This window comes from Nycticebus coucang, chromosome 5 (assembly GCF_027406575.1).
Source record: "Nycticebus coucang isolate mNycCou1 chromosome 5, mNycCou1.pri, whole genome shotgun sequence".
NCBI lineage: Eukaryota > Metazoa > Chordata > Mammalia > Primates > Lorisidae > Nycticebus > Nycticebus coucang.
Window position 1 is genome coordinate 125375877 of NC_069784.1, and position 27890 is coordinate 125403766.

Genomic DNA, 27890 nt, shown 5'->3' on the forward strand with positions numbered 1-27890 from the left:
TGTAGACTCTTCATTGATATGAAAGATACCCAAATATTTCACCAAAACTTGTGAGTTTGACTATAATGTGAGTCATTATTCTTCATCTATCTTAATTCAGCATAAATACTTCATATTAGAAGTTTACTCATAAAAACCAGTTTCCGAAGTAATTCATACCTGCACACATTGGTTATGTCTGCTCCTGAATAACCTTCCATGTTTTCTGCTATACTTGCAAGGTCAACATCATCAGCCAACTCCAGCTCACGCAGGCTTATTCGTAATAGCTCCTCCCTGCCTTTTGCTAATGGTAGAAATAAACTTTAAAATACAAGCCTTTAACATAGTGTATTATTATTTCTCAAATCTACTTTATGTGAAGAATTGTTTTCCCATTCTTAGAGCTCATTTGCTTAATATTTCAAGAGCCACATACCTCACTGAATTTTTAATTTCTTAGTGTAAAGGTATACAGCCAAACTAGTAATAAAAGATATCTACATTTATCTCTTGAAAGAAAATTAATATCAAATTTTAAATTCTCTAAACAAAACTATCTAAAAGTAACAGGAGCTTTCCGACAAGATTTAAATGAAGATACCTGATGGTAAAGGAATATAGATTCGTTTCTCAAGACGCCGTCTTAGAGCCTCGTCTATATCCCAGGGGAAATTAGTAGCCGCCAGAACCATAACCATTTTAGAAGGGTCATCGTTTTCAGAAGCACCGCCAACACCTACAGTAAAGAGTGAGGAGGAAGAGAGAAATAGAAACACTAAGCTAGATCACGCCAAAGCTCAGTCATTTAAAGACTCATTCAGCACAATACACGGTAGTACAGTGTTCAAGCTGCTTTCAGACTTAGAAAGCTAACTGGTACATGTGTGAATGTAATCCAAGGGAAGTTAGTTCTATAGTGTACAAAAACATGACTGAAAATAGATTTAATCAAAAGACCAGCTCAGCTCAGTTACATATCAATTTAAAACTGTTTTCTTTTTTTTTTTTTTTTAAGAGACAGAATCTCACTTTATCACCCTTGGTAGAGTGCAGTGGCATCACAACTCACAGCAACCTCCAACTCCTGGACTTAGGTGATTCTCTTGCCTCAGCCTCCCGAGTAGCTGGGACTACAGGCGCCTGCCCCAACACCCAGCTATTTTTTTGTTGCAGTTTGGCCGGGGCCGGGTTTGAACCCACCACCCTTGGTATATGGGGCTGGTGCCCCACTCACTGAGCCATAGGCGCCACCCCAATTTAAATTTTTTTTCAAAAGAATACATAATCTTCAAGTCCAATTTAGTGCATTTACTTCTATTTCAATTTTATGCTAAAAATTAGAGAACAGTGGGCAGCACTTGTGGTCAAGTGGGTAGGGCGCCGGCCCCATATGCCGGAGGTGGCAGGTTCAAACCCAGCCCTGGCCAAAAAAAAAAAAATTAGAGAACAGTGCCACGGCCCTGGCAGTTTCGAATCTGGCGTAGGCCAGCTAAAACAACGATGACTGCAACAAAACAAAATAGCCGGGTGTTGTGGCAGGCGCCTGTAGTCCCAGCTACTTGGGAGGCTGAGGTAAGAATCACTTAAGCCCAAAAGTTTGAAGTTGCTGTGAGCTGTGACGCCACAGCGCTCTACCAAAGGTGACACAGTGAGACTGTGTCCAAAAAAAAAAAATTAGAGGACTGCATACATGCTAAATGGTGACCTATGCATGTTATTTCTGGCATGTCACCACTGTCAGTGTACTGAATTTACTACTCTCAATCTCAGAAACAACTTGCCAGCCCCTCTAATCACCGGAGTTATAAACACCTCTTCAAAGCCCTGGGTTAACTCTCATGGGTAGAGCTTGAGCCCCCGGAGCTGGGTCCCACCCCTCATCATTTTACAGGTACCCATATACGTACCATCCATTTGAACCAGCAACTCTGCTTTCACCCTTCGGCTTGCTTCATGCTCCTCAGAAGTTCCTCTACGACTACAAATGGAATCTATCTCATCAATAAATATGGTGGCTGGAGAATAAAACCGAGCCTAAGGGAAGGAATCATGCAACACCAAGTTTTCATTCCATGTAGAAGTACTCTACAGGTTAACACTAAGAAAACAGCAGAGGAGGCTACCGCAGTGTACATCTCTATCTCTCGTCCCCTAATATGTGGGGGGAGAAGGCAATTAGGACAGCTAAAATACAGCATCTAATATAGACTTACGTACTTACATGGCACTTTTTTTGGTTCCATTCAATATTACTGACTATATTTATCTGAGTGATACAGAATTATCCTGTATACTAAAATGATATGGATAACTATGGTGGGAAAACATTTACAGACATTGGTAAATGTTCTAACGTTCTAGAAGGAATTTGGGTAAAAAGAACCATTACTTTAAATAAAATCACATAGATTCTCTCCAAGAAATTCTAATTAAATTGCCACATTTTTCATTTGATTAATAACAGGTACCTTTTAATGTTTTTATGTACTCAATTAAAACAATTTTATGTGTTGCCAGTTTTTTTTTTTTTTTTTGTAGAGACAGAGTCTCACTTTATGGCCCTCGGTAGAGTGCCGTGGCCTCACACAGCTCACAGCAACCCCCAACTCCTGGGCTTAAGCAATTCTCTTGCCTCAGCCTCCCGCGTAGCTGGGACTACAGGCGCCCACCACAACGCCCGGCTATTTTTTGGTTGCAGTTTGGCCGGGGCTGGGTTTGAACCCGCCACCCTCGGCATATGGGGCCGGCGCCCTACTCACTGAGCCACAGGCGCCGCCCCATGTTGCCAGTTTTTTTAAGTCAAAATTCACATAACATTAAACTCAGCACTTTAAAGATACAAATCCGTGTTTAGTATATCCGTAATTTTGTGCAACCATCACCATTATCTAACTGCAGAACATTTTCATTACCCTGAAAGATAATCAGTACTTCCCTGTCCTGCCCTCTAGCTCCTGGCAATCACCAATCTACATTATATCTTCATGGACTTGCTTATTCTCAGCAATTGGTAAATGGAATCACACAGTATGTGGCCTTTTGTGTTTTGGCTTCTCTCATGTAGCATATTTTCCCAGCTCAGCTGTACTCCATTCCTGTTATGGCTGAATAATATCCTCCCTCCAGTTTTTGTTTTGTTTTGTTTTTGAGACGCAGTCTCACTCTGTTTCCTCAGACGAAAGTGCCCTACTGTCAGCCTAGCTCACAGGAACCCCCCAGCCCCTGGGTTCAAGCGATTCTCCTGCCTCAGCCTCCCAAGTAGCTAGGTGCCCACCATGGTGCCTGCAGAGAAGAGAAGAGGTCTCACTCTTGCTCAAGCTGGTCTTGAACTCGTGAGCTCAAAGGAACCCCACAACCCCACCCGCCTCGGTCTCCCAGAGTGCTAGTATTACAGGTGAGCCACCTATTTTTCTACCTTAAATGCACCTTTTCTACAATGTAACAAGGAAGATTAATCTGATACATTAAATAATTGATGTTAGTCAAATACTATGGAGTTAGTAAGATAACTGTATCACTCTTCTCTAGAGATTTAGGAGTCAATTTTATTACAGTAATAAAGAAGTTTATTGTTAACCATTTTTTATTTTTTATTTTTGTAGAGACAGAGTCTCACTGTACCGCCCTCGGGTAGAGTGCCGTGGCGTCACACGGCTCACAGCAACCTCTAACTCTTGGGCTTACGCGATTCTCTTGCCTCAGCCTCCTGAGCAGCTGGGACTACACGCGCCCGCAACAATGCCCGGCTATTTTTTTGTTGTTGTTGTTGCAGTTTGGCCAGGGCTGGGTTTGAACCCACCACCCTCGGCATATGGGGCCTGCACCCTACTCACTGAGCCACAGGCGCCGCCCTGTTAACCGTTTTTTAAACCAAATACTCGGCTAGGCGCCTGTGGCTCAAGCAGCTAAGGCGCCAGCCACATACAGCTGAGCTGGCGGGTTTGAATCCAGCCCGGGCTGCCAAACAATGACAGCTGCAACCAAAAAATAGCCGGGCGTTGTGGCGGGCGCCTGTAGTCCCAGCTGCTCGGGAGGCTGAGGCAAGAGAATCGCGTAAGCCCAGGAGTTAGAGGTTGCTGTGAGCCGTGTGACGCCACGGCACTCTACCGAGGGTGGTACAGTGAGACTCTGTCTCTACAAAAAAAAAAAACGAACAAAACTTAATGCTTCTTGATATGCCTTAATAGACATTACATAAATAATGCAAATTAGTATTTACGTAAGAGGTTTCCTCTCACAGAAGAAAATGTTCAGTTTTCTTTTTTTTTTGTAGAGACAGAGTCTCACTTTATGGCCCTTGGTAGAGTGCCGTGGCCTCACACAGCTCACAGCAACCTCCAACTCCTGGGCTTAAGCGATTCTCTTGCCTCGGCCTCCCGAATAGCTGGGACTACAGGCGCCCGCCACAACGCCCGGCTATTTTTTGGTTGCAGTTTGGCCGGGGCTGGGTTTGAACCCGTCACCCTCGGTATATGGGGCCGGCGCCTTACCGACTGAGCCACAGGCGCCGCCCAATGTTCAGTTTTCTTGAATATAAAATCTTAACATTACAAAATACACCAAATTAATTCTCAATTAATAACAGCTAATCTTTATTAAGGTTTTGTGAGTCATCATACTTCATATTAAGCATTTATACATATTACCTCCTCTCACCCTCTCAACATTACAGAAGTACATCCTGTATTATTGTTCTCTTACAGTAAAGCAACTGAGGATCAGAAAAGCAGAGGAATTTGCCCACAGTTAACCAACCAAGAAAGTGACTGAAGGGGGATTTGAACCCAGGCCACCCAACTCCACATTTAACCATTTACTCTACTTAGTTTCCTTTTTTAATTTTTGAGACAGAGCCTTACTTTGTTGCCCTCTGTAAGTGCTGTGGCATCAAAGCTCACAGCAACCTCAAACTCTTGGCCTCCAGGGATTCTCTTGCCTCAGCCTCCCAAATACCCAGGCCTACAGGCACCTGCCACAATGCCTGGCTACTTTTAGAGGAGTCTTGCTCTTGCTCAGGTTGGTCTTGAACCCATGAGCTCAGGGGGATCCACTGCCTCTGCCTCCCAGAGTGCTAGGATTACAGGAGTGAGCCACTGTGCCTGGCCTTAGTTTCCTTTTATTTGAAAGGCCTAATTATAGCCAAACTTGGTGGCTCGCACCAATATTCCCAGCACTTTGAGTGGCACCAAGGCAGGAGGACGATCACTTGACCCAGGACTTCAAGACCAGCCTGGGCAACACAGCAAGGCCTTGTCTCTACTAAAAACAAAATACTAGCCAGGCATGGTGGAGTACACTTCCAGTCCTATCTATTCAGGAGGTCGAAGCAGGAGAATCATTTGAACTCAGGAGTTTGAGGTTGTAGTGAGCTATGATCATACCAATGTACTCCAACCTAGGAAACAGAATAAGACCATGTCTTGAAAAAAATTTAAAAAGAAGGTCTAATTATTCTGGAATATTGGAAATTTACTTTTGTTTCTTCTCAAGCAATGGACAAACTATTTTTTCAAAATAATTTGGCTTGCCCTGGTGGCATGCACCTATAGTCTCAACTACCTAGTAGGCTGAGGCAAGAGAATTGCTTGTGGCCAAGAGCTTGAGGTTGCTGTGAGCTATGACGATGCCACTGCACTCTAGCCCAGATGACTGAGCAAGATCTTGTCTCAAAAAACAAAACAAAAACAAAGAAACAAACAAATAAAAAAAAAAATAGGCAGCTAAATGATCAAAGAGGTTCCCCATTATATTCCTATCATGCTATGGACTTTTCATAAGCCATTAAGAACCTGTTATACTTTGCCTTGTGGCAAATGAATTATTAGAGTTGAAGGAGAAAGCAATGGCAACTGAAACAGAAAAAGCCTTTTCAGAAAATGAATATCTGAAATTGTAAAAGTTTTAGATTTCTTGATTTATTCTGAGCTGAGGAAGGAAGATCTAATATGATGGCTTTATCCATTATGATCAAGAATTCATGTCTTAGACCAGGCGCAGTGGCTCATGCCTGTAATCCTAGCACTATGGGAGGCTGAGGTAGGTGGACCACCTGAGCTCACAAGTTTGAGATCGGCCTGAGCAAGAGTGAGACTCAAAAAACTGCCAGACGTTGTAGTGGGCGCCTGTAGTCCCAGCTACTTGGGAGGCTGAGGCAAGAGAATCACTGAAGCCTAAGAGTTTGAGGTTGCTGTGAGCTGTGATACCACAGCATTCTAACTGAGGGTGACAAAGTGAGACTCTGTTTCAAAAAAGAAAAAAAGAATTCATGTCTTTGTAAATAACAAAGTAGAGAACATAACGGCATAACACTGTCCTAATACATGTGTAGGGCAGCGCCTATGATTCACTGGATAGGGTGCGGGCCCCATAAACCAAGGGTGGTGGTGGGTTTGAACCCGGCCCTGGCCAAACTGCAACAAAAAAATAGCCGGGCCTTGTAGCAGGCGCCTGTGGTCCCAGCTACTTGGGAGGCTGAGGCAAGAGAATCGCCTAAGCTCAGGAGTTGGGAGGTTGCTGTGAGCTGCGATGCCATGGCATTCTACCAAGGGTGATAAAGTGAGACTGTCTCTAAAATAAATAAATAAATAAACGAATACATATGTAATAACAACATTGCTTCTTAGAGGCAAGACTGGGCTCGGCGCCCGGAGCACAGTGGTTACAGCGCCAGCCACATACACCAAGGCTGGTGCGTTCGAACCCGGCCTGGCCAGCTAAAACAATGACAACTGCAACAAAAAGTAGCCAGGCGTTGTGGCGGGCGCCCGTAGTCTCAGCTACTTTGGAGTCTCAGCTACTCACTTAAGCCCAAGAGTTGGAGGTTGCTGTAAGCTGTGACACCGTGACACTCTACCAAGGGCAATATAGTGAGACTCTGTCTCAAAAAAAAAAAAGCACGACTGATGTAATCAGGAAGCTTAATAGGCTATTGAATTCTATCTAAACTTTCTTCCAGAACTGGTTGAACATTCTTCTACCGTACTCAGACTTCAATAGGTGGAAGAAAGGAAAGGAAATAACAAAGATCAGGCCGTTAAACTCAAGGTGTCTGGTGTAGTCAACAGACTAGAGGTGACCTAAGTTCTAGAACTACCTGATTCTCACCTTTGGAATTGTTGTTACAATCCTGCATTCACATTATTACTAAAGCCTACTAATTTAAAACACATAATTTCGATCCCTATAGCACATGAGTAATGCAGATCCCATAATGTGAGCAAGCTGGAGGAAAAGAGACAAAAAGAAACTCAAGTTATTCATGTTTGTAAAGGACACGGGAATCATACTCTAGGCAAAATGTCATCCTGCCTAGCTATTTATTTCAAATACTGGAGATAGTTACAACTCACTTTCTCCCTTCAGAGAGGTAAAGAATCATTAGAGCTGTCTCAAACATTCACCATTTCAAACAGAAGGCGAACAAGCTTCTCAGACTCTCCTCTGTATTTGGAAGTCAGCGTCGAGGACGAGACATTAAAGAACGTGGTCTTGCACTCTGTAGCTACTGCTTTAGCAAGGAGGGTCTTGCCAGTGCCAGGTGGGCCAACCATCAGCACGCCCTGTTGAGAGTACAACAGCAAGTAAGCAAAGTATTTTTCTGCCTTGTTCTTAATTCCCAAGAATTTCATTACTAAGTATCAAGTTTCAACCAATTTCTATATAATACATAGTAAGACAAAAATAAACAAAAACATATTTTGTTACAAATTTACTCTTTCCATTACAAAAGGAAAATAACCACATTATTAAAAATTTGAACTTAAGAGATGAGAAAAAGTAGTTTATAATGTGAATACCCTAAGAAAAGTACGATTAGCATCTGGATGTATTTCCTGCTAGTTCTTGTGCTCAGATCAATTAGATTCTTGGGTTTGTTTTTTTTTTTTTTTTTTTTTTACATAGTTTACTTGAAGTATGTCTATAATTCTGTATCTTGCTTATCACTTAATATTTAAAAGATTTTTTAAACTAGTAATAAATGCAGTTACCTATCAACACATTTTTCAAATCCAAGTAAATGTTTTTGACAGTCTCTTTTTAGATCTGCCCATGATTCTACAAAATATTCATCAAATGCAGATACTTTTCAATTCTTTCTTTCTTTTTTTTTTTTTTTTGAGACAGCGTCTCACTATGTCGCCCTCCGGCAGAGTGCCCTAGCATCAGAGTTCCCAGTTGGGCTTATGCGATTCTCTTGCCTCAGCTTCCCAAGTAGCTGGGACTACTGAGACTACAGGCGCCCACCACAACATCCGGCTATTTATTTTGTTGTTGTTGCAGTTGTCATTGTTGTTTAGTGGGCCCAGGCTGTGTTCAAACCCACCAGCCCCGGTGTACATGGCCAGCGCCCTAACTGCTGAGCTGCAGGCACAGAGCCTTTAATTATTTCTTAAGAACAATCCCCAAAATACAGGTTACAAGTTATGCAATGCGACACGTAAAATGGAATATTTTTGTATTAGCTGACTACGTCATATTTACAAATATGAACTAATTCTAAATGGGGTAAATTCTAAATCCTAACTGCTGTGTATTCAACTTCCCAAAGAACATATCATACCTATTTCTTATTCTGGAAACTTTATAGTTTTTAGTCTAAAAAAAATTCTGAATAGCACAACATAAATTTTTTAATTTAAAAATTTCCTTAATCTCTCTCTCTTCACTTTTCCTAACATAGATAAATACTGACACTCTTTAGTAATGCAAGGCCATTCACTTTGACAACACTGTCATGGTAGTAAACTTACTTTCCACGGTCTCCTAATTCCCTTAAAGAATTCGGGCATCCACATTGGTAACACCACAGCTTCCTTAAGCAACTTTTTAGCTTCTACTAAATCAGCAATATCATCCCTGAAAGAGAAGATTATTTTATCTATTTTTTTCCCGGGTTCATAATTTATTGTACAAATTGACTATCACATGATGAGGGGAGATTAGCTTCTCCAGGCATGGGAACTTAACAGATGAAGTACAGTTTAGAATCCATTTAAGTTGCTTTCACAGCTGGGGTTTTTTAAATCTTAACTTGAAGTATGAGATTATCAAAGCAATCTTCCATATGTGGCCAGTACACAATTCATTCTACCTGTGAGAGTATAAGAGTTGAAATATTTCTGGACCTGCCGTGATTCCAATCTTGCAAAGCCATAAATTCTGCAGCCAGTGCCCATCAACATTCACAGCCACCTCTGAGGTCCAGTTGCAAAAAGCCCTCCTCCTACCCCACCAAGACAAGATATTTCATCAACAACCCCTGAGATTATATATTTAACTCTATGCAGTCACTCCTGAGAATGGCTGGAAGCATATGCTTTTACCCTGCTGATGAAATGCTCAACCTCTCTCTGGACACTACTGAGCTAACACACTGTGATGAGACCCACGTCAACCAGTATATATAAAAAACACAATCTTGTTTTCAATGTTTGGAAGTAATGGTTTTCAGATTGGCTCAAGAGAACATAGGTCTAGGGGGTCACTTTTTTTTTCTGAGACAGAGTCTCACTATGTCGCCATCAGTAGAGTGCTGTGACGTCACAGCTCACAGCAACCTCAAACTCTTGGACTTAAGCGATTCTCTTGCCTCGGCCTCCCAAGTAGCTGCGACTACAAGCGCCTGCCACAATGCCCAGCCATTTTTTGGTTGCAGTTGTCATCGTTGTCTAGCAGGCCCGGCCGGGTTCAAACCAAAGCCTTGGTGTATGTGGCTGGTGCCATAACCACTGTGCTACAGGCACCGAGCCTAGGGGTCCACTCTTAAGTGTTATCACATCATGTCATTTTAACTTTCTGCTTTTATGAGGCTTACTCCATAATGTCCATGATTTAGAAACACAGAGTCCATGTTTAAAAAAAAGTCATAAAAACTAAAAAAGGGCACAAAGCACAGACAATACTGCTGCTTTTACCTCTATTAAGAGGTAGACACCAAGGTTAAAGAGTAAATCAGAGATTGCTATGAAGTCTTCCACAACCACTGGACCGCCTACTACTACACATGGCAATTTTTATTTAAAAAATTTACTTTCAGGGCGGCGCCTGTGGCTCAAGGAGTTGGGCACCGGTCCCATATGCCGGAGGTGGAGGGTTCAAACCTAGCCCCGGCCAAAAGCCACAAAAAAAAAAAATTGGGCTATTAAAAAAAAAAAAATTTACTTTCATTATATAACTATCAAATATCCCCCCAAATTTTTAATATCACCCAAAACTATTCCTAACAATTATTAAGGTTTTAACAGAAAATATATAACAGAATATACCTAATTTTGTGGGGAAGTGAGCTTTTACAATTCCTGGTGATAGGTTATAGCCCTTTGACTAGATGCAATATTAACAAAGTTGAGGACCACTGCTCTAATAGAAAATAAAAGCAACATTCATAGGATGCTACAGATAATAAACAACATATACACATAAAAATTAGTGCCTTTATACCAGAAGAGGATGCCCCCAAAAGATGATGAAATTTCTGTGATCTTATTCCCATTTTGTATATAAAAATTTTTTTACTAATTAAAATAATGTCAGACAAAAAATGGTACAACCTGAACAAAATATTTTCCATGCTGTGTCATGCCCTGCTCTGTACGCTCTCTGGTCTGTCCCAGGACTGCTCTTTAGTGCCTGCACACTTTTGCTCCATTTTCTCTTCCAGAAAGCATCATTAAGCACCCAATTATTTTGTTGTGATAAGACTTACCACCGAACATTGGGATTCTGGGAAATTATATCTCTTTCCAAAGCTTCTACTAAGTCCTTATCATATCCAGTACTATCAAATTTATTTGTCTCTGGTTCTGTAACTGCAGCAGGTGATTTGTTCTACATGCGAGAAAAAATAAGAGTTTTTATCAGAAACAAAGATTGGACTCAAATGACACTGTTTAAAAGTACAAGTAACAAGGATAAAATCAAAGTCTCTACATCACTCTTTTATATCAACATCAGTTTCATTTTTTTTTATTAAAAAAAAAAAAAAGTGTGGCAATAACAAAACAAAGGCTGGGCACAGCAGCTTGCGCCTGTAATCCTAGCATTCTGAGAGGCTGAGGTGGGTGGAATGCTTGAGCTTAGGAGTTCAAGACCAGCCTGAGCAAGAACAAGACCCTTGTCTCCAGTGAAAATAGAAAAATGAGCAGGGAGTACAGGCCCAGCTACTTGGGAGGCTGATGTAAAAGAATTGCTCGAGCCCAAGTGTTTGAGGTTGTTGTGAGCTAAGATGATGCCACAACACTCTACCCAGGGTGACACAGTGAGACTCTGTCTCAAAAAAAAAAAAAAAAAGACTATGCAAGTGAACTGGCTAGCATCAAAAAGTTAATAATGAGATTGCCCATGGAACTAGTTCAATATCAAATATGTACGGCATTCATCTCTATGCTTTAGAGGAGATAAGATTAAAGACAGATGGCTTATTTAGCCAAGACTATATGGCTCAATCTTTAACTACCCATTTAGTCCTCATCAATGCTCCTAAAAACATCCCTCTTCATTATTCCCACCACACTCCAAAAGAGACATCACAGTTCTTAGGTAAGACTCCTCTCATTCTCTGTGATGGCAGTCACTAGGGCCATGGTTACCAAACTACGTACTGAAGTACCCAGGGCATGAAGGTACTGCAGCATAGTTTAAATTTTGGGAAATAGAGGGAAATAGAGTGACGTCTGTTGAACACTGTGAGCTACCAGCTCGAGGTAGTTCACAAATCCTACCACTATATTCCTTTTCAATAATGTCATATTTCTGTGAAGCTGGGGTTTTAGAAATTGCTGTGATAAAAGACATGGTGAGAAAATCAACGTGAAAGAAGAATGAGGATGGAACGCACATTCTGACTGCAAGATCTAAGAAAGTGCAATGCCAAATAGGTCGTAAGCTGTCAGGACATAAGTTGTTTGAACCTAACTCCTTCATAAATGGATGGGTATTCTTTTTGATCTAGAGATACCATATACAAATTGAGATTTTTATGGATTTGAGTGATGTCTGTTGAACACTATGTTCAACAGAAAATTTAGGAAGGTCTGCATTAGGATAAATAAGCATTTACTCTGTCATGTACTTTGTTATCCAAGCCCCATAACGTTTTTGTTGCACTTAACACAGTGATTCCTTTGTCAATTGGTGCCATTACTGACATCTAGATGTGACCAGTATTTGTGATATTCAAAGTCTTAGATAGTCAAATAAGCATCTTTCTCACAATTTGCATTTTCATCCTTCAATACTGACATACAAGATTCAATGAAGGTACGGTGTAACACTTAAAAGAGAAAGCAGACTTTTCTTCTAAGTATTTATAAAGTTGTTACTCATTTATAGATACTTAACAAGTATCTATTCCATGTTAGCAGTTATAGAGAATAAAAGAAGACACTATCTTCATTGTATGTTCCTTGACTCCCAGGAACATAAAATGTAAGCTGAGGAAGACACAAAATAAAAGGCACTTTCTAGTTATCTTTCTTGTCTTCCACAGAACACAGTGCCAAGGAAATGTCTGTAGACAAAACAAAATAAATTGAAGCTAGGACGAAGGAAGAAACAGAGCTATAATCAATTAGCCAAGGGGAGCTATGGAATTTCAAATGTCGACATATTTAACACATTAACTGGCATGTGAGTTGTATTTAACTTATGCTAGTTTTGAGCCTGGGGCCTTGTGAAGCTTATATGACTTGCATGTTTCTTGACCTAATAAAATACCGCAATCCAAGGAAAAAAACGTTTTTTTCTAGTGTGGCAGTCAATGTGTTAATGGGATTTTATTTAGTTAGCTGAATTAGTAGAATTTCATTTATGTGCCTATCTATTCGATTATTTGCTATCAGTGAAAATACTAATAGGAGGTGGAAAAAATAGTAAAAGGGTTATAAAAAACCTACATTCCTTTTCTGATGCTCAAAATGAAATTGCATAGATGGACCAATTAACCAGAAGGTAAGTTCTTGAGTTTAAAACCAGGTGTTTGGGGGCGGCGCCTGTGGCTCAGTAGGTAGGGCGCTGGCCCCATATACCGAGGGTGGCAGGTTCAAGCCCAGCCCCGGCCAAACGGGGTGTTGTGGCGGGCGCCTGTAGTCCCAGCTACTCGGGAGGCTGAGGCAAGAGAATCGCTTAAGCCCAGGAATTGGAGGTTGCTGTGAGCTGTGTGAGACCACGGCACTCTACCGAGGGCTATAAAGTGAGACTCTGTCTCTACAAAAAACAAACAAACAAAAAAAAAGGTGTTTGGGGCTGCACCTGTAGCTCAGTGGGTAGGGCCCGGCACCATACACCGAGGGTGGCGGGTTCAAACCCAGCCCCGGCCAAACTGCAACAAAAAAATAGTTGATGGTGGGCGCCTGTAGTCCCAGCTACTCAGGAGGCTGACGCAAGAGAATAGCCTAAGCCCAGGAGTTTGGAGGTTGCTGTGAGCTGTGACACTAGGGCACTTACCAAGGGCGATAAAGTGAGACTCTGTCACTATAAAAAAATAAATAAAAGAATAAAATAAAACCAGGTGTTTGTTTGTTCTGTGGTTGTTTAGACAGTCTCACTCTGTCACCCAGCTAGAGTACAGCAGAGTAATCATAGCTTATAGCCACCTCAAACTCCTGGGCTCAAGTAATCCTGCTGCCTCAGCCTCCCAGGTAGGTGAGACTACAGCCATGCACCACTATGCCTGGCTCATTTTTCTATTTTTTTCTATTTTTATTTTTTTGTAGAGGCAAGCTCTTGCTATGTTGCTCAGGCTGGTATTGAACTGGCCTCAAGCAATCCTCCTTCTTCAGCCTTCTAAAGTGCTAATATTAGAGGTGAAAGTCACTGTGACTGGCTTAAAAAACAGTTATTTTAAAGCTGGCAAAATTATAAACACAAATCCATTCCTCACTTAAAACAGTTAATTAAAAATGACAGCTGGGCTTTCACTTCCAGGAAGATGGAGCAGACATATCTTCCACTATTCCATCTCCTACACAGGACTAAAAACCTCGAGCATTGTACGTAAAACAAATATAAGACTCTGGCAGATACAGAGAAGGCAGCAGAGCAACGTGTGAGTTCACTGGGGTTTTTTTTCTTTCGTTTATCCAGACTTGGGGCTGAAGAAGCCAGCAACCTGGAAACACAAATATGGACAAATAAAGCCCAAACAGAAACCTGTTCTCTGTAGCCAAAGGAAGAAAGGGTCAGCCTAGCAAGACAGAACTTTTATTTTTTTAAATAAAGAGGTTTACTCTGAGCTGAGTGTATATGACTAATGCTCCAGAACACGTGTTTTTAAGAAGTTGTGAGAAAATGTGCCTCACAATGGAACTTTCAGACAATAATACTCTACTACTCCAGTCAAGCACCACAAAACAGCCATGGCCCCAACCCAACCCAGGACAGCCAAAGCAAATTGGGAAGCTAGACTTTCCATCTTCAGGAGCCTGTCATGAGGCATACCCACCTGGGTGGTATCAGAGGCTAAGTAGGAACTTTCATTTCCCTGACCAGTAACAAGAGCCCCTGTCTCCCTCGCCCCACCCAAGTCAGCGGAGACCACACAGGGAACCTGAACTTCTACCCCGACCTGGCAGCACTGAGAGACGTGGGAGGTGTCAGAGGACTAGGAGAGAGTCAAGATAAGGCTATGCCGACCACAGTGTCACTGGAGAGCATGCAGGGAACTTTTACCACAGTTCAGCAGTAATGAGAAGATCCCTGTCCCTGCTCAGGTGTCAACAGAGGCCAGCAGGGGAACCTGAGCTACTGCCCCAAGGGGCAAAGGTAGCACTCCTACTTTTCCTGCCAGAGAAGTGTCAGGAAAAGCCAGTTTAGCAGTTTAAGTAAGATCTAGAATCTCACAGTACACAATTTAGCAACTCTACCACTATATTTAAAACATCATTTTTCCAGATGGCATCCAAAAGTTGAAAGGAGCTGCTGCTTCTACCTCTGTCACTGCACCCCCTAACCCAGCGGTCCTCAACCTTCCTAATGCTGCAGCCCTGCAATCCAGTTCCTGTGGGCTGTGACCCACAAGTTGAGAACCGCTGCTCTAATCCACTGTGTTTCAAACTACTGACTCAAAAATAAATATTCAGAGGCACAATGGGCCAGGCATCGTGCTGGATACTGGGGATACACAGTAAGCAAGGAGTGATGCCTGTCCTCACATGCATGGCATTATACCACAACTGGGCTGCAATGTCCTACTTGATGAAATCCTTCTATTTGAGATCAACCACACGTTAGTCCAATGCTACCAATCATCTCTTCTCTTTTCTCCTGTCCACCCCTGCTACCCCAGGACACACCTATACTCTAATTAGAACACAGTTTCTTTTCTTTTTTTTTTTTTGCAGTTTTTGGCCGGGGCTGGGCTTGAACTCACCACCTCTGGCATATGGGGCCAGCGCCCCACTCCTTTGAGCCACAGGTGCCACCCCTAGAACACAGTTTCTATCATTCCCACTCAGCTGTGTGTTCATATTTTCCTTTCTCTAGTCACATGCACAGCTATTTCGGGGTTTTTTTTTTAGAGACAGAGTCTCACTATGTCACCCTTGGTAGAGTGCTGTGGCGTCACAGCTCACAGTAACCTCAAACTCTTGGGCTTAAGCGATTTTCTTGCTTAGCCTCCCAGGTAGCTGGGACTACAGGCACCTGTCACAATGCCTGGCTTTTTTTTGTTGTAGTTGTCATTGTTGTTTAGCTGGCCCAGGTTGGGTTCAAACCCACCAGCCTTGGTGTATGTGGCCGGTGCTGTAACTACTGTGCTACAGGCGCAAAGCCAACATGCACAGCTATTATAAGCAGAATACACTAATTCCACATAGGATTGTGAGAATATATTGATTATTGAAAAGAATAGGCTTAATTAATGTAATCTTATGATTACATTTATAGCAAAAAAAGTTAACACATAAAAAAGATTTAGGCTCAGTGCCTGTAGCTCAGCGGCTAGGGCAGCAGCCACACACACCAGAGGTGGTGGGTTCAAATCCAGCCTGGGCCTGCCAAACAACAGTGACAACTACAATCAAAAAATAGTCGGGCGTTGTGGTGGGCATCTGTAGTCCCAGCTACTTAGGAGGCTGAGGCAAGAGAATCGCTTAGAGGTTGCTGTGAGCAGTGACACCACAGTACTCTACGGAGGGTGACATAATGAAACTGTTTCAAAAAAAAAAAAAAAAATTTAGAAACATATATATACCACAGGATTAATTCTGGGAAGAATATAAGTTCAAGTTTTCTTTCACTTATTCTACATTCTTATTTTATGATGTGAACATGTAATAAAAAATCTTAAATAGGAAAATATCTATTTACCTTTTATGATTTTGTTGTTTTTTTTAACCCTTAATAAAGCCCAGCCCCTCCTGAGGATTCTTACTGTAATTTTTAGTCACTACTCATTATCACTGTTTAGCACCTAATTAGTTGTAACTTTCAAATACACTAGTCTGGCCTTCCCAAATGTAATTTTCTCAACACTAAGTTGGACACATATTTTCAATAAACACTCATTGACTTGGGAAGAAAACCCATTCTATATACTAAGTTCTTTGGCTGTGCTATGCTCCTTACTTGAAGTTCTGAAGTTCTCAGGCATGAAGAAAACAATGTTAGAGTGATGTCAGCAAGGCGGCTGACCGGAAGCCCCCGGTGCTCGTGCTCCAGCAAGGACAACCAGAACAATAACTAGAGAGCAGCAGAGCACATCAAAGGAGTCACAGAAACCCAGGTCAGTGCAGAGACTCAAGACAGACACATAGAAGCAACAAAAGGAAACACTGGTTTTCTACCACCCCATTCCCCAGCGGGGATTAGCTGGAAACCAGCGGAACTTCTACCTCCCGGGAAGTTTTTTTTTTTTGTAGAGTCAGAGTCTCACTTTATGGCCCTCGGTAGAGTACCGTGGCCTCACACAGCTCACAGCAACCTCCAACTCCTGGGCTTAATCTATTCTCCTGCCTCAGCCTCCTGAGTAGCTGGGACTACAGGCACCCGCCACAACGCCCGGCTATTTTTTTTGGTTGCAGTTTGGCCGGGGCGGGGTTTGAACCCGCCACCCTCGGTATATGGGGCCGGTGCCCTACCGACTGAGCCACAGGCGCCGCCCCCTCCCGGGAAAAGTTAAACAAGAGGATCCTAGCAGTCCCCATCAACACCTTCGACACCCACAATTATGACACTGGAGTCCCCTGAAGTCCTCACAGGAACTAAGCCCAGGGTAGGAAGCTGCCTGCAGTCCACAAAGCTGTGCTCCCCCAGAGAAGGAGCTGACACTGTCCTGAACCCCGTGGTCTATGCAGCTACTGTGCCACACCATCCTGGAACCAGAACTATTACTGTAGTCTGTTTTACTATGGGGCAAGTAGCCACAGCACCCCTTCCTCCCTAAACCTAAGCTACTCCCAAACCATCCCACCCTTGTGGCCCCAAGCCGAGCAGTAAGCAGTGTTACACCCTTCCCCATGGGGCCAACCACCTACTCCTCCCCCTGCTCCCTCTGCTGGAGATGAAGCTACATACTCCCAGCCAAGTGCAGTGGCTCACATCTATAATCCTAGCACTCTGGGATTAGGCAGGTGGATTCACCTGAGCTCAGGAGTTCAAGACCAGCTTGAGCAAAAGTGAAACCCGTCTCTACTAAAAATAGAAAAAACAAGCTGGGTGTTTCTCAGAACTTACCCTGTTGTTGAGTAAAAAAAGAAAAAACAAGCTGAGTGTTATAGCAGGCTCCTTCCAGTTACTCAGAAGGCTGAGGCAAGAGGAGCCTTTGAGCGCAAGAGTTTGAGGTTGCTGTGAGCTAAGACTCCATGGCACTCTACCCAGGGTGACTGAGTGAGAGTCTGCCTCAAAAAAAAAGCAGCAGCAGCTACATCATTCCTCCTGGGGAAACAATAACTTCCATCTACCACCCAGAGTAGCTGCTGCACCATCCCCTACGACCGAAGGAACATTACCTTGGCAAATGCCACATATAGCTCTCCCCATTTACTGCTGTGTCCTGCACCTGGAGACCAGAGCTAAAGCTGCACACTCCCTCCTGGGCGAATAGTATTTTAACATAACCACTCCAGTCAGCCCTCCTAGTCGCTGCTGCGCCCTACCCTGTATGACTCGAAGTAAAGCCACACATTGCCTCCCAAGGAAATGACTCTCGCAGTTGCTGCTGCGCCCTGCCCTGGAGCCTGAGCTGAAGCAATGCCCGGCAGCCTTGGGTGCCCAGGACATGCATGCCCCTCTGTGCCTGTGCTAACATGGTTCCCTGCCTCCTGCGATCACTCACACCTCTGCAGTTCCTAAGCTGAAGCAGTGCTCTGCATCTCAGAAACCAGTGCCTTGGCCACTCAGACAAGTCATATGCATGTTCGTAAGCTTACATGATGCCCTGCATTACTTAATGAAGAGGGGACACTCGGAACAGTCCCAACCCCACCTAGGCCCAAGCTGAAGTGGCATATTGACCCCCTGGGAATTGGAGCTTTGGCTGAGCTGAGCAGCTGCACATCCCACGGCTGAACTAAGACGCTCCACCCTATAGGCCAAACAACGCGAGTACCTTGTTTCCCGGAGCTGGAATAGCCCCTAGAGCCTGAGCTGCTGAGATAGCCCCCTCCCCAGGGAGTGGAGTCATTCTTGTGCTGCTCCCTGTCCCCTAGGGCCCAAACAACAGCTGTACTCTGTCATTCTGGTCTATTTGCTGCCACTGCACCTGGCCTCAAGAGTCTGGAATTCTGCCAAACCCACCATCCCAGGGTCTGGACTCACAATTACAGGGTGCCTCATCCCCTGGGACCCAAGTTGTCACTGAGCCCTGTTGGCTCAGGTTTCTGAATTGCAGTCATACCCTGATCTCTGGGCCCAAACCTCCAGACACCCTTCTTTCCCAGGTCTCCGGCCAGTGCTGGGCCCTGCACCCCAGAGTAGAACCATAGCTACAACTCAGCCACCACCACTCCCAGCCCTAAGCTGCTAGAGGATGGTTCAGAGTCACAGGCATTGGCTCTGTGGGTAACCTAAATCCAACTCTGCCTCGGAAAGTGAACCTGCATACCATGACCCAGGTACAACGACAGGTTCATGAATTCCTGAGCCTAAGATCCTGGTCCCTCTTGCTCTAAGCACCTGTACCTGGAACCCAGTACCAGTGCAGATGCTTATAGGCTATGTCAAACCTGACACCAAGCAGGGGCCATGTGGCTAAGCCTCTTCACTGTGGGGAAAAAAATCCCCAAAGGCCCTGCCCCCAAAGATATTAATAACCAACATAAGTTGGGCACAGCAGCTCAAGCCTATGATCCTAAGAGATCTGGGAGGCCTAGGCAGGAGGATTACTTGAGTTCAGGGCTTTTTTTTTTCAGAGACATAGTCTCTTTGTTGCCCTCGGTAGAGTGCCGTGGTGTCACAGCTCACAGCAACCTCCAACTCCTGGGCTTAGGTGAGCCTCTTGCCTCAGCCTCCTGAGTAGCTGGGACCACAGGTGCCCACCACAACACCCGGCTATTTTTTTGTTGTTGCAGTTTGGCCGGGGTCAGGTTTGAACCCGTCACCCTTGGTATATGGGGCCAGCGGCCTATTCATTGAGCCACAGGCGCCGCCCTTGAGTTCAGGACTTAAAGAGACCTGCCTGAGCAAGAGTGTGACCCCATCTTTACTAGAAATACAAAAGATTAGCCAGGTGTGGTAGCATGCACCTATAGTCCCAGTTACTTGGGAGACTGAAGCAGGAGGATCATTTGAGCCCAGGAATTGGAGGTTGCAGTGAGCTATGATGATGCCACTGTACTCTAAACCCAGGCAAGAGAGTAAGACCCTGTCTCCAAAAACAAAACATCAGAAAGCAACATTGTAGGCTCACTGCCCATAGCACAGTGGTTAAGGTGCCAGCCACACGCACCGAGGCTGGCAGGTTCGAACCCAGCCCAGGCCACCTAAACAACAATGACAACTGCAACAAAAAATAGCAGGGCATTGTGGCAGGCACCTGTAGTCCCAGCTACCTGGGAGGAAGACAAGAAAATTGCTTAAGCCCAAGAGTTGGAGGTTGCTGTGAGCTACAACACCATAGCACTCTACAGAGGGTGACATAGTGAGACTCTGTCTCAAAAAAAAAAAAAAAAAAAAAAAAAAAAAGGAAGGCTCAGCGCCTGTGGCTCAAATGACTTAAGGAGCCAGCCACATAACACCTGAGCTGGTGGGTTCAAATCTAGCCCGGGCCCGCCAAACAACAATGATGGCTGCAACCCAAAAAAAGCCAAGCGTTGTGGCGGGCACCTGTGGTCCCAGCTACTTGGGAGGCTGAGGCAAGAGAACTGCTTAAGCTCAGGAGCTGGAGGTTGCTGTCAGCAGTGATGCCACACCACTCTACCCAGGGTGACAGCTTGAGGCTCTGCCTCAAAAAAAAAACAAAGAAAGAAAGAAAGCAACCAATGTAGCTTCTGCCCCTGCTGCCACAAACTTCTATAACCTAGACACTGAGGCCACAAACTTCTATAGCCTAGACACTGAGGCACCTGTAGTTACTGCTGATGCTGAAAGTACCTTGAAGAAGCTGCATGGAGATTACACTACTACACCAACCAGGAAACAGAGTAAATACATAGTTAGCCACGAGCACAGTAAGACCCAACTAGAGGTGAAAGTCTTCCTCTATGAAAGCCATTCTAAAAAAGTGGCTGTAGAAGCAACTGCTCTGCTAATATATCAAAGCAGGGACATAAGAAACATGAAAAAGCAAGGAAATATGTCACAACCAAAAAATATACTAACTCTCTAGTAACAGACCCCAATGAAAAAGAAATTAAAAAACTGACAGAAATTAAAAATAATAATCTTAAGGAAACTCAACAAGGTACTTAAATATACAAGTAAACAAATCAACAAAATAAGGAAAACAATTCAGGATATGAATGAGAAATTCAACAAAGAGACAGATATCATTTAAAAAAAAATAAACAAGGTGCCTGTAGCTCAGTGGGTAGGGCGCTGGCCCCATATACTGAGGGTGGCGGGTTCGAACCTGGCCCCAGCCAAACTGCAAGAAAAAAAAGCCAGGCGCTGTGGTGGATGCCTGTAGTCCCAGCTACTCAGGAGGCTGAGGCAAGGGAATCGCCTAAGCCCAGGAGTTGGAGATTGCTGTGAGCTGTTACGTCACAGCACTCAACCGGGGGTGACAAAGTAAGACTCTGTCTCAAAAATCAAAAAAATGAAAAAAATAAAAAAACGAACAAATAGAAATCCTGCAACTAAAGAATTCAATGAATGAAATAAAAAACAGAATAAACAACTTCGATACCAAAACTAATCAAGCAGAAGAAATAATTTATTTATTTTTTGGTAGAGATGAGAGTTTTTCATTTATAAAAATCAATAACACTACCTTTTCCTCTCTTCCTTTATTCTGTTCTTTCTTTTCACGACAACGAACAGCTTTCCCTCTGTCATTGTGAAGGTTCTGTGCAGATGAACGGTGAACTCTGACAGCTGTACTTGGACGGTTGCCATGTGGTTTAGGGTCACTGTACTGAGAAGATTGGCGTTTTCTAGGTCCTGGTGAGGGTCTAATCAGATAAGACATCATTAAAAAATAACCTCCCGAAGTTGGCCCAAATATGGATGAACATGTAAGTTAAGAGTCTATGAACCAAAGCAGCCAAGGCAGCAGCTCAACACAAGACGAGACTGAATAAACTTCAGGATGTTGAAGCCTAAGATTTAAAATTTAAATTTAACATAGCTGTTGGTGGTCATTTAATGAGAAGAATGCAGTATAGTTACATTATAGAAATAATGAAGGGGGAGTGTTGGTCACTTCTACTTAGACATGAAATTGTTGCTATATATCAAAGATGAATGAAAAATTAATCTGAATGTTGGAGGTTGAAAACAGCAATTATCAAAGAAAAGAGTGTTATCAACCACCAGAATACAAGTGGTGTTCGATTCACTGGTACACATGCAGTTTAGTATCATTTCATTTAGAATATATAGCTGAGTATCCCTTATTCAAAATGTTGGAGACAGAATTAAGAGCCACAATGATATTATCACAGCTCAGTTCACAATCGCCAAGATGTAGAAATCAACCCAAGTGCCCATCAACACGTGAAAGAATTAATAAACTTTGATATACGTATATCATGGAATACTATTCAGCCATAAAAAGATGGACTCTGTATCTTTTGAATTAACCTGGATGGAACTGGCGAACATTCTCCTTAATAAAGTATCACAAGAATGGAAAAGGAGGGCGGCGCCTGTGGCTCAGTTGGTAGGGCGCCGGCCCCATATACCGAGGGTGGCGGGTTCAAACCCGGCCCCAGCTGAACTGCAACCAGAAAAGAGCTGGGCGTTGTGGCGGGCGCCTGTAGTCCCAGCTACTCGGGAGGCTGAGGCAAGAGAATCGCTTAAGCCCAGGAGTTGGAGGTTGCTGTGAACTGTGTGATGCCATGGCACTCTACCGAGGGCCATAAAGTGAGACTCTGTCTCCACCAAAAAAAAAAAAAAGTAGAACTCGTAAAAATTAAATAAAAAATAAAAAAAAAAAAGAATGGAAAAGGAAGTATCCAATGCACTCAATACTAACATGTAACCAGTAGACGAACAAATACATGCCTACACAAGAGAAAAACACAAGTAAACTCAAGGAGGAGGAGGGAGGACAGAGAGGGGAGAAGAGCAGATGAAGAGGGATTGGTAAACTCTCACCTAACAGGCACAGTGTAAGAAGCATATATGGCACACCTCCTGGGGGAGGGGCACACCACAACTTGGAAACGTAAACAATGTAACCTAATTGTCTGTACTCTCATATTAATCTGAATAAACAGATAAAGATGTCTCCTGAGTGGGGGGAAAAAAACAGCTGGGGGAAACAACATGCTAAAAAAAACAGCTGGGGGAAACAACATGCTAACTACAAATTTCATGGGAGTAAGATGTTGATAAGGGCTTTGAAAAACTCCACATGAGGTCTGACTGTCAAAGTGATAATATTAGGAGATGGGCCTTTTGGGGGGGAGATGAATAGATCACCCGGGGCAGAGTCCTCACAAATGAGATTAATGTTTTTATGAGGGCCCCCAAAATTACTTTGCTTCTTTCCTCACATGCGACACAGTGAGAAGATACTGTTCTATGAACCAGAAGAGTGCCCTCCAAAGACTGTGGAGCACTGGTGCCTTGAATTCCCAGTCTACAAAACTATGAGAACTAAATTTCTATTGTGTATAAGCTAAGAAAAGAAAAAGAAAAGAGTCAGAATGATAGAAAGTTAAAACTAAAAATATCTGAGCAACATCCCAACACAAACTGGTTAGGGGGCAATGAACCTAGAAGTCATGGTGTTCTTTCTAGAAAGCCATATGTTCAATATTAAAACTTACAGGGCAGCACCCGTAGCTCAGTGGGTAGGCCACTGGCCACATACACGGAGGCTGGAGGGTTTGAACCTGGCCTGGGCCTGCTACACAACAATGATAACTGCAACAAAAAAATATAGCCGGGCATTATGGTGGCTGCCTGTAGTCCCAGCTACTTGGGAGGTTGAGGCCATAGAATCACTTAAGCCCAAGTGTATGAGGTTGCTGTGAGCTATGACGCCCCAGCATTCTACTGAGGGCAACATCGTGAAACAACTCTATCTCAAAAAAAAAAAAAAAAAATTTACAAAGAAAAATAAAAAATCTATTATGTCAGTGAAACATAACTGACATCCAACTTATACTTGTCAGTGAAAAAATATGATGCGAAACTAAGCATGATTGTCTATTTATAGCATTTTCAGTAAATATCAGCTTCACTAATTGTTCATTTGCTGGCACTTGGTTAATAGGAAGCTAGGGGAAAAAAATGCTAGAAAAAAACTCTAAAATTCAGAACACTGTATCTTTAATTTTTCTATGAATTAAAAACCCCATTTCTTTCCATATTGGTAGCAGTGTAGCTTAATGAAAGGCAGCATTCTGTCATAGCTAGTTTGAGAACTACTGTTGGTCTAACATCCTCATCACTTTGTATAAAAAAACTATGGCCTGGCTCGGTGCCTATGGCTCGAGCGGCTAAGGCACCAGCCACATACACCTGAGCTGGCAGGTTCGAATCCAGCCCGGGCCCACCAAACAACAATGATGGCTGCAACCAAAAAATAGCTGGGCGTTGTGGCAGGCACCTGTAGTCCCAGCTACTGGGGAGGCGGAGGCAGGAGAATTGCTTGAGCCCAGGAGTTGGAGGTTGCTGTGAGCTGTGATGCCACGGCAGTCTACCCAGGGTGATAGCTTGAGGCTCTGTCTCAAAAAAATAAAAATAAATAAAAAATAAAAATAAAAAAACTGTGGGTCTAAAATGGATTCTATTATTATTTTCTCAAAGCTACAGATAATGGCAAAGATAGAGACAGATTCTTAGGTCCATTCTCCTTCCACAAGACGATACTGTCTCGGAGCAGTGCCTATGGCTCAAGGAGTGGGGTGCTAGTCCCATGTACCAGAGGTGGCGGGTTCGAACCCAGCCCTGGCCCAAAACGGCAACAACAATAACAAAAAGATAATACTGTCTCTACTACTTTGAGTTCACTCATGAGAACACATTTTCAGATTATTTCCACCTAAATTTTATGTATTGAAATAGTCACAGAGTCACATGATACAAAATTGAAGAGTTCTAAGACAGTACTCATAAAACTACTCCCTCCCCATTCCTCTCAGCCACCCAGTCTTCCTCCTAAATCTTGTAAGTGCTATAAGCTCTTGGGCTAGTTTCTTAAAAGGTCTTCACTTACCTTCGTTCAACAGGTACAGGCATAGACCAGACTTCTCCCTCAGAAGCTGGAAGCTCATGCTGTGCAGCTTTCAAGGGAGTGCTGTCTAGTTTAAAGCTCTCTAGTGTTTTCATGATATCCTTAACATGTCTGGCTTCCACATTTATTTCCTGCCAAACCTGGTTTCAAAGAAGAATATGACTCTTTAAATTTCCATAGCTGACAAACTACTGACAAGATTAAAATAGGGCCGTTTATTATAGATTTTAGAAACCTGTTTTAATATCAGATATTCAGTAAACCACACCATCTGAACATCAAGGACAACTGCAATAATAAATAGCCGGGCATTGTGGCGGGCGCCTGTAGTCCCAGCTACTTGGGAGGCTGAGGCAAGAGAATTGCTTAAGGCCAAGAGTTTTTGAGGTTGCTGTGATCTGTGATGCCATGGCATGCTACCGAGGGCAACATGGTAAGACTCTGTCTCAAAAAATAATAATAATAATAAAATAAATAAATAAAATAGTAATCAGAAATCCACTAATTTTAAAACTCACTATCAGAATACAACTTACAGCTTGAAAAATATGGCTTCAAAGAATAAATGTCTTTTTTTTTTTTTTTGTAGAGACAGAGTCTCATTTTATGGCCCTTGGTAGAGTGCCATGGCCTCACACAGCTCACAGCAACCTCCAACTCCTGGGCTTAAGCTATTCTCTTGCCTCAGCCTCCCGAGTAGCTGGGACTACAGGCGCCCACCACAGCGCCCGGCTATTTTTTTGTTGCAGTTTGGCCGGGACTGGGTTTGAACCCGCCACCCTTGGTATATGGGGCCTGCGCCTTACCGAGTGAGCCACAGGCGCCGCCCAAGAATAAATGTCTTAATTCATATACATCCAAGATAGTTTTTAAAAAGCAGTCATAACTCAATTTAGAAACTATAGTTTTTGACTCAACTGTATTATATTAATGGGTCTTGACTCAGTTTAAATACAATATATGGTGATGGTAACACAACATTTTATAAATGTAATAGCACTGAAATGTACACTTAAAAATAGTTAAGACAGTAGGTCTTACTATAATAAGAAATTTTACCACAGTAAGAAAATTGGGATCATGCCAATGATCATGCCATACAGATCATGCCTGTAATGCTAGCCAAAGGGGAAGATCACTTGAGCTCGGGAGTTTGAGATCAGCCTGAGCAAGAACAAGACTCTGTCTGTCTCTACTAAAAAATAGGAAAATTAGCCAGGCAAGGTAGACACTTGTAGTCCTAACTACTTGGGATGCTGAGACAGGTTAGTTTAAGGTTGCAGTGAGTTATGATGACGCCACTGCACTCTCGCCCAGGTGACAGAGAGTGTCTTAAAAAAAGAGAGAAGGGGGGTTGGCACCCGTAGCACAGTGGTTACTGCGTGAGCCACATATACCAAGACTGGTGGGTCCAACACTGGCCTGGGGGGCGGCGCCTGTGGCCCAGTGAGTAGGGCGCCGGCCCCATATGGGGAGGGTGGCGGGTTCAAACCCAGCCCCGGTCAAACTGCAACAAAAAAATAGCCGGGCGTTGTGGCAGGCGCCTGTAGTCCCAGCTACTCGGGAGGCTGAGGCAAGAGAATCACGTAAGCCCAAGAGTTAGAGGTTGCTGTGAGCCGTGTGACGCCACGGCACTCTACCCGAGGGCGGTACAGTGAGACTCTGTCTCTATAAAAAAAAAAAAAAAAAACAGCACTGGCCTGGGCCTGCTAAACAGCAACTGCAACAACAACAAAAATAACCCGGCGCTTGTAGTCCCAGCTACTCGGAAGGCTAAGGCAAAAAAATCTCGTAAGCCCAAGAGTTTGAGGTTGCTGTGACCTGTGATGCCACAGCACTCTATTGAGGGTGACACAGTGAAACTCTGTCTCAAAAAAAAAAAAAAAATGATTTAAGTTGCAAATAAAACATTATTAACTTAAAAGTTGATTTCAACTTGACATATATAGTTTTTTTCTTAACCAATTTTTCTTTTCTCTCTCTCTCTCTCTTTTTTTTTTAGACAGTCTCATTTATTCGCTCTGGAGTTGAGTGCTATGTGTCATTGCTCATAGCAACCTCAAGATCTTGGGCTTGAGCAATCATCTTGCCTCAGCCTTCTGAATAGCTGGGACTACAGGCACCCACCACAATGCCCAGCTAGTTTTTCTACTTTTACTTTAAGTTTTCCACAGTTTTTCTATTTTTCTATTTTTTATTTTTAAAGATGGGGTCTCACTTTGCTCAGATTGTTCTCCAACTCCTGAGCTCAAGTGATCTACCTGCTTTGGCCTCCCAAAGTGCTCAGATTTGCTATTTAAATGATTTTTTTTTTTTTGTAGAGACAGTCTCACTTTATGGCCCTCGGTAGAGTGCTGTGGCGTCACAGCTCACAGCAACCTCCAACTCCTGGGCTTAGGCGATTCTCTTGCCTCAGCCTCCTGAGTAGCTGTAACTACAGGCACCCACACGATGCCCGGCTATATTTTTGTTGCAGTTTGGCCAGGGCTTGGTTTGAACCCGCTACCCTTGGTATATGAGGCCAGTGCCCCACTCACTGAGCCACAGGCACTGCTTTTTTTTTTTGAGACAGAGTCTCACTATGTCAGCCTTGGTAGAGTGCTATGGTGTCACAGCTCACAGCAATCTCAAACTCTTGGGGCTTAAGCAATTCTCTTGCCTCAGCCTCCCAAGTAGCTGGGACTACAGGCCCCCGCCACAACGCCTGGCTATTTTTTGGCTGGAGTTGTCATTGTTTAGCAGGCCCAGGCCAGGCTCAAACCCGCCAGCCTCAGTGTATGTGGCTGGTGCCCTATTCACTGAGCTACGTGCCGAGCCTATTAAAATGACTTAATTTTAAATATCTTTACACAAAAGCTTAGACATCTTAAGTAAAAGTCTCTGGCCTAACAACAAAAAGCTTTGTAAAGTCTTTTAGTGAAATCTTTAGACTCCTTATGGAAATAAAATATTTTTCCTTTCTGGTAATAGAATGAATATAAAGGGGCAGATTTAGGGAAAGAAGATAAGGTCAAAGGTGATGTTTTTCTCAAAGAAATTAAGAACAAATATTGAACAATGTTAAAAAGGCAGTTCAAGGCCGGACACGGAGGCTCATGCCTGTAATCCTAGCACTCTGGGAGGCTGA

The 27890-nt window shown here is 43.3% G+C and overlaps 1 protein-coding gene across 1 annotated transcript in view; it reads right to left on the minus strand.

Annotated features, from left to right (window-relative positions):
* KATNA1 (katanin catalytic subunit A1) overlaps positions 1 to 27890 on the minus strand; it is a 42993-nt gene that overhangs the window by 2028 nt on the left and 13075 nt on the right. Inside the window, exons 3-10 of the mRNA XM_053591590.1 lie at positions 24746 to 24903; positions 21347 to 21527; positions 10688 to 10809; positions 8733 to 8838; positions 7383 to 7541; positions 1890 to 2016; positions 584 to 718; positions 160 to 286 (exon numbers count right to left, since the gene is read on the minus strand). Of these exons, the coding sequence (XP_053447565.1) occupies positions 160 to 286; positions 584 to 718; positions 1890 to 2016; positions 7383 to 7541; positions 8733 to 8838; positions 10688 to 10809; positions 21347 to 21527; positions 24746 to 24903 (1115 nt within the window). The remainder of the gene's footprint in view (positions 1 to 159; positions 287 to 583; positions 719 to 1889; positions 2017 to 7382; positions 7542 to 8732; positions 8839 to 10687; positions 10810 to 21346; positions 21528 to 24745; positions 24904 to 27890) is intronic.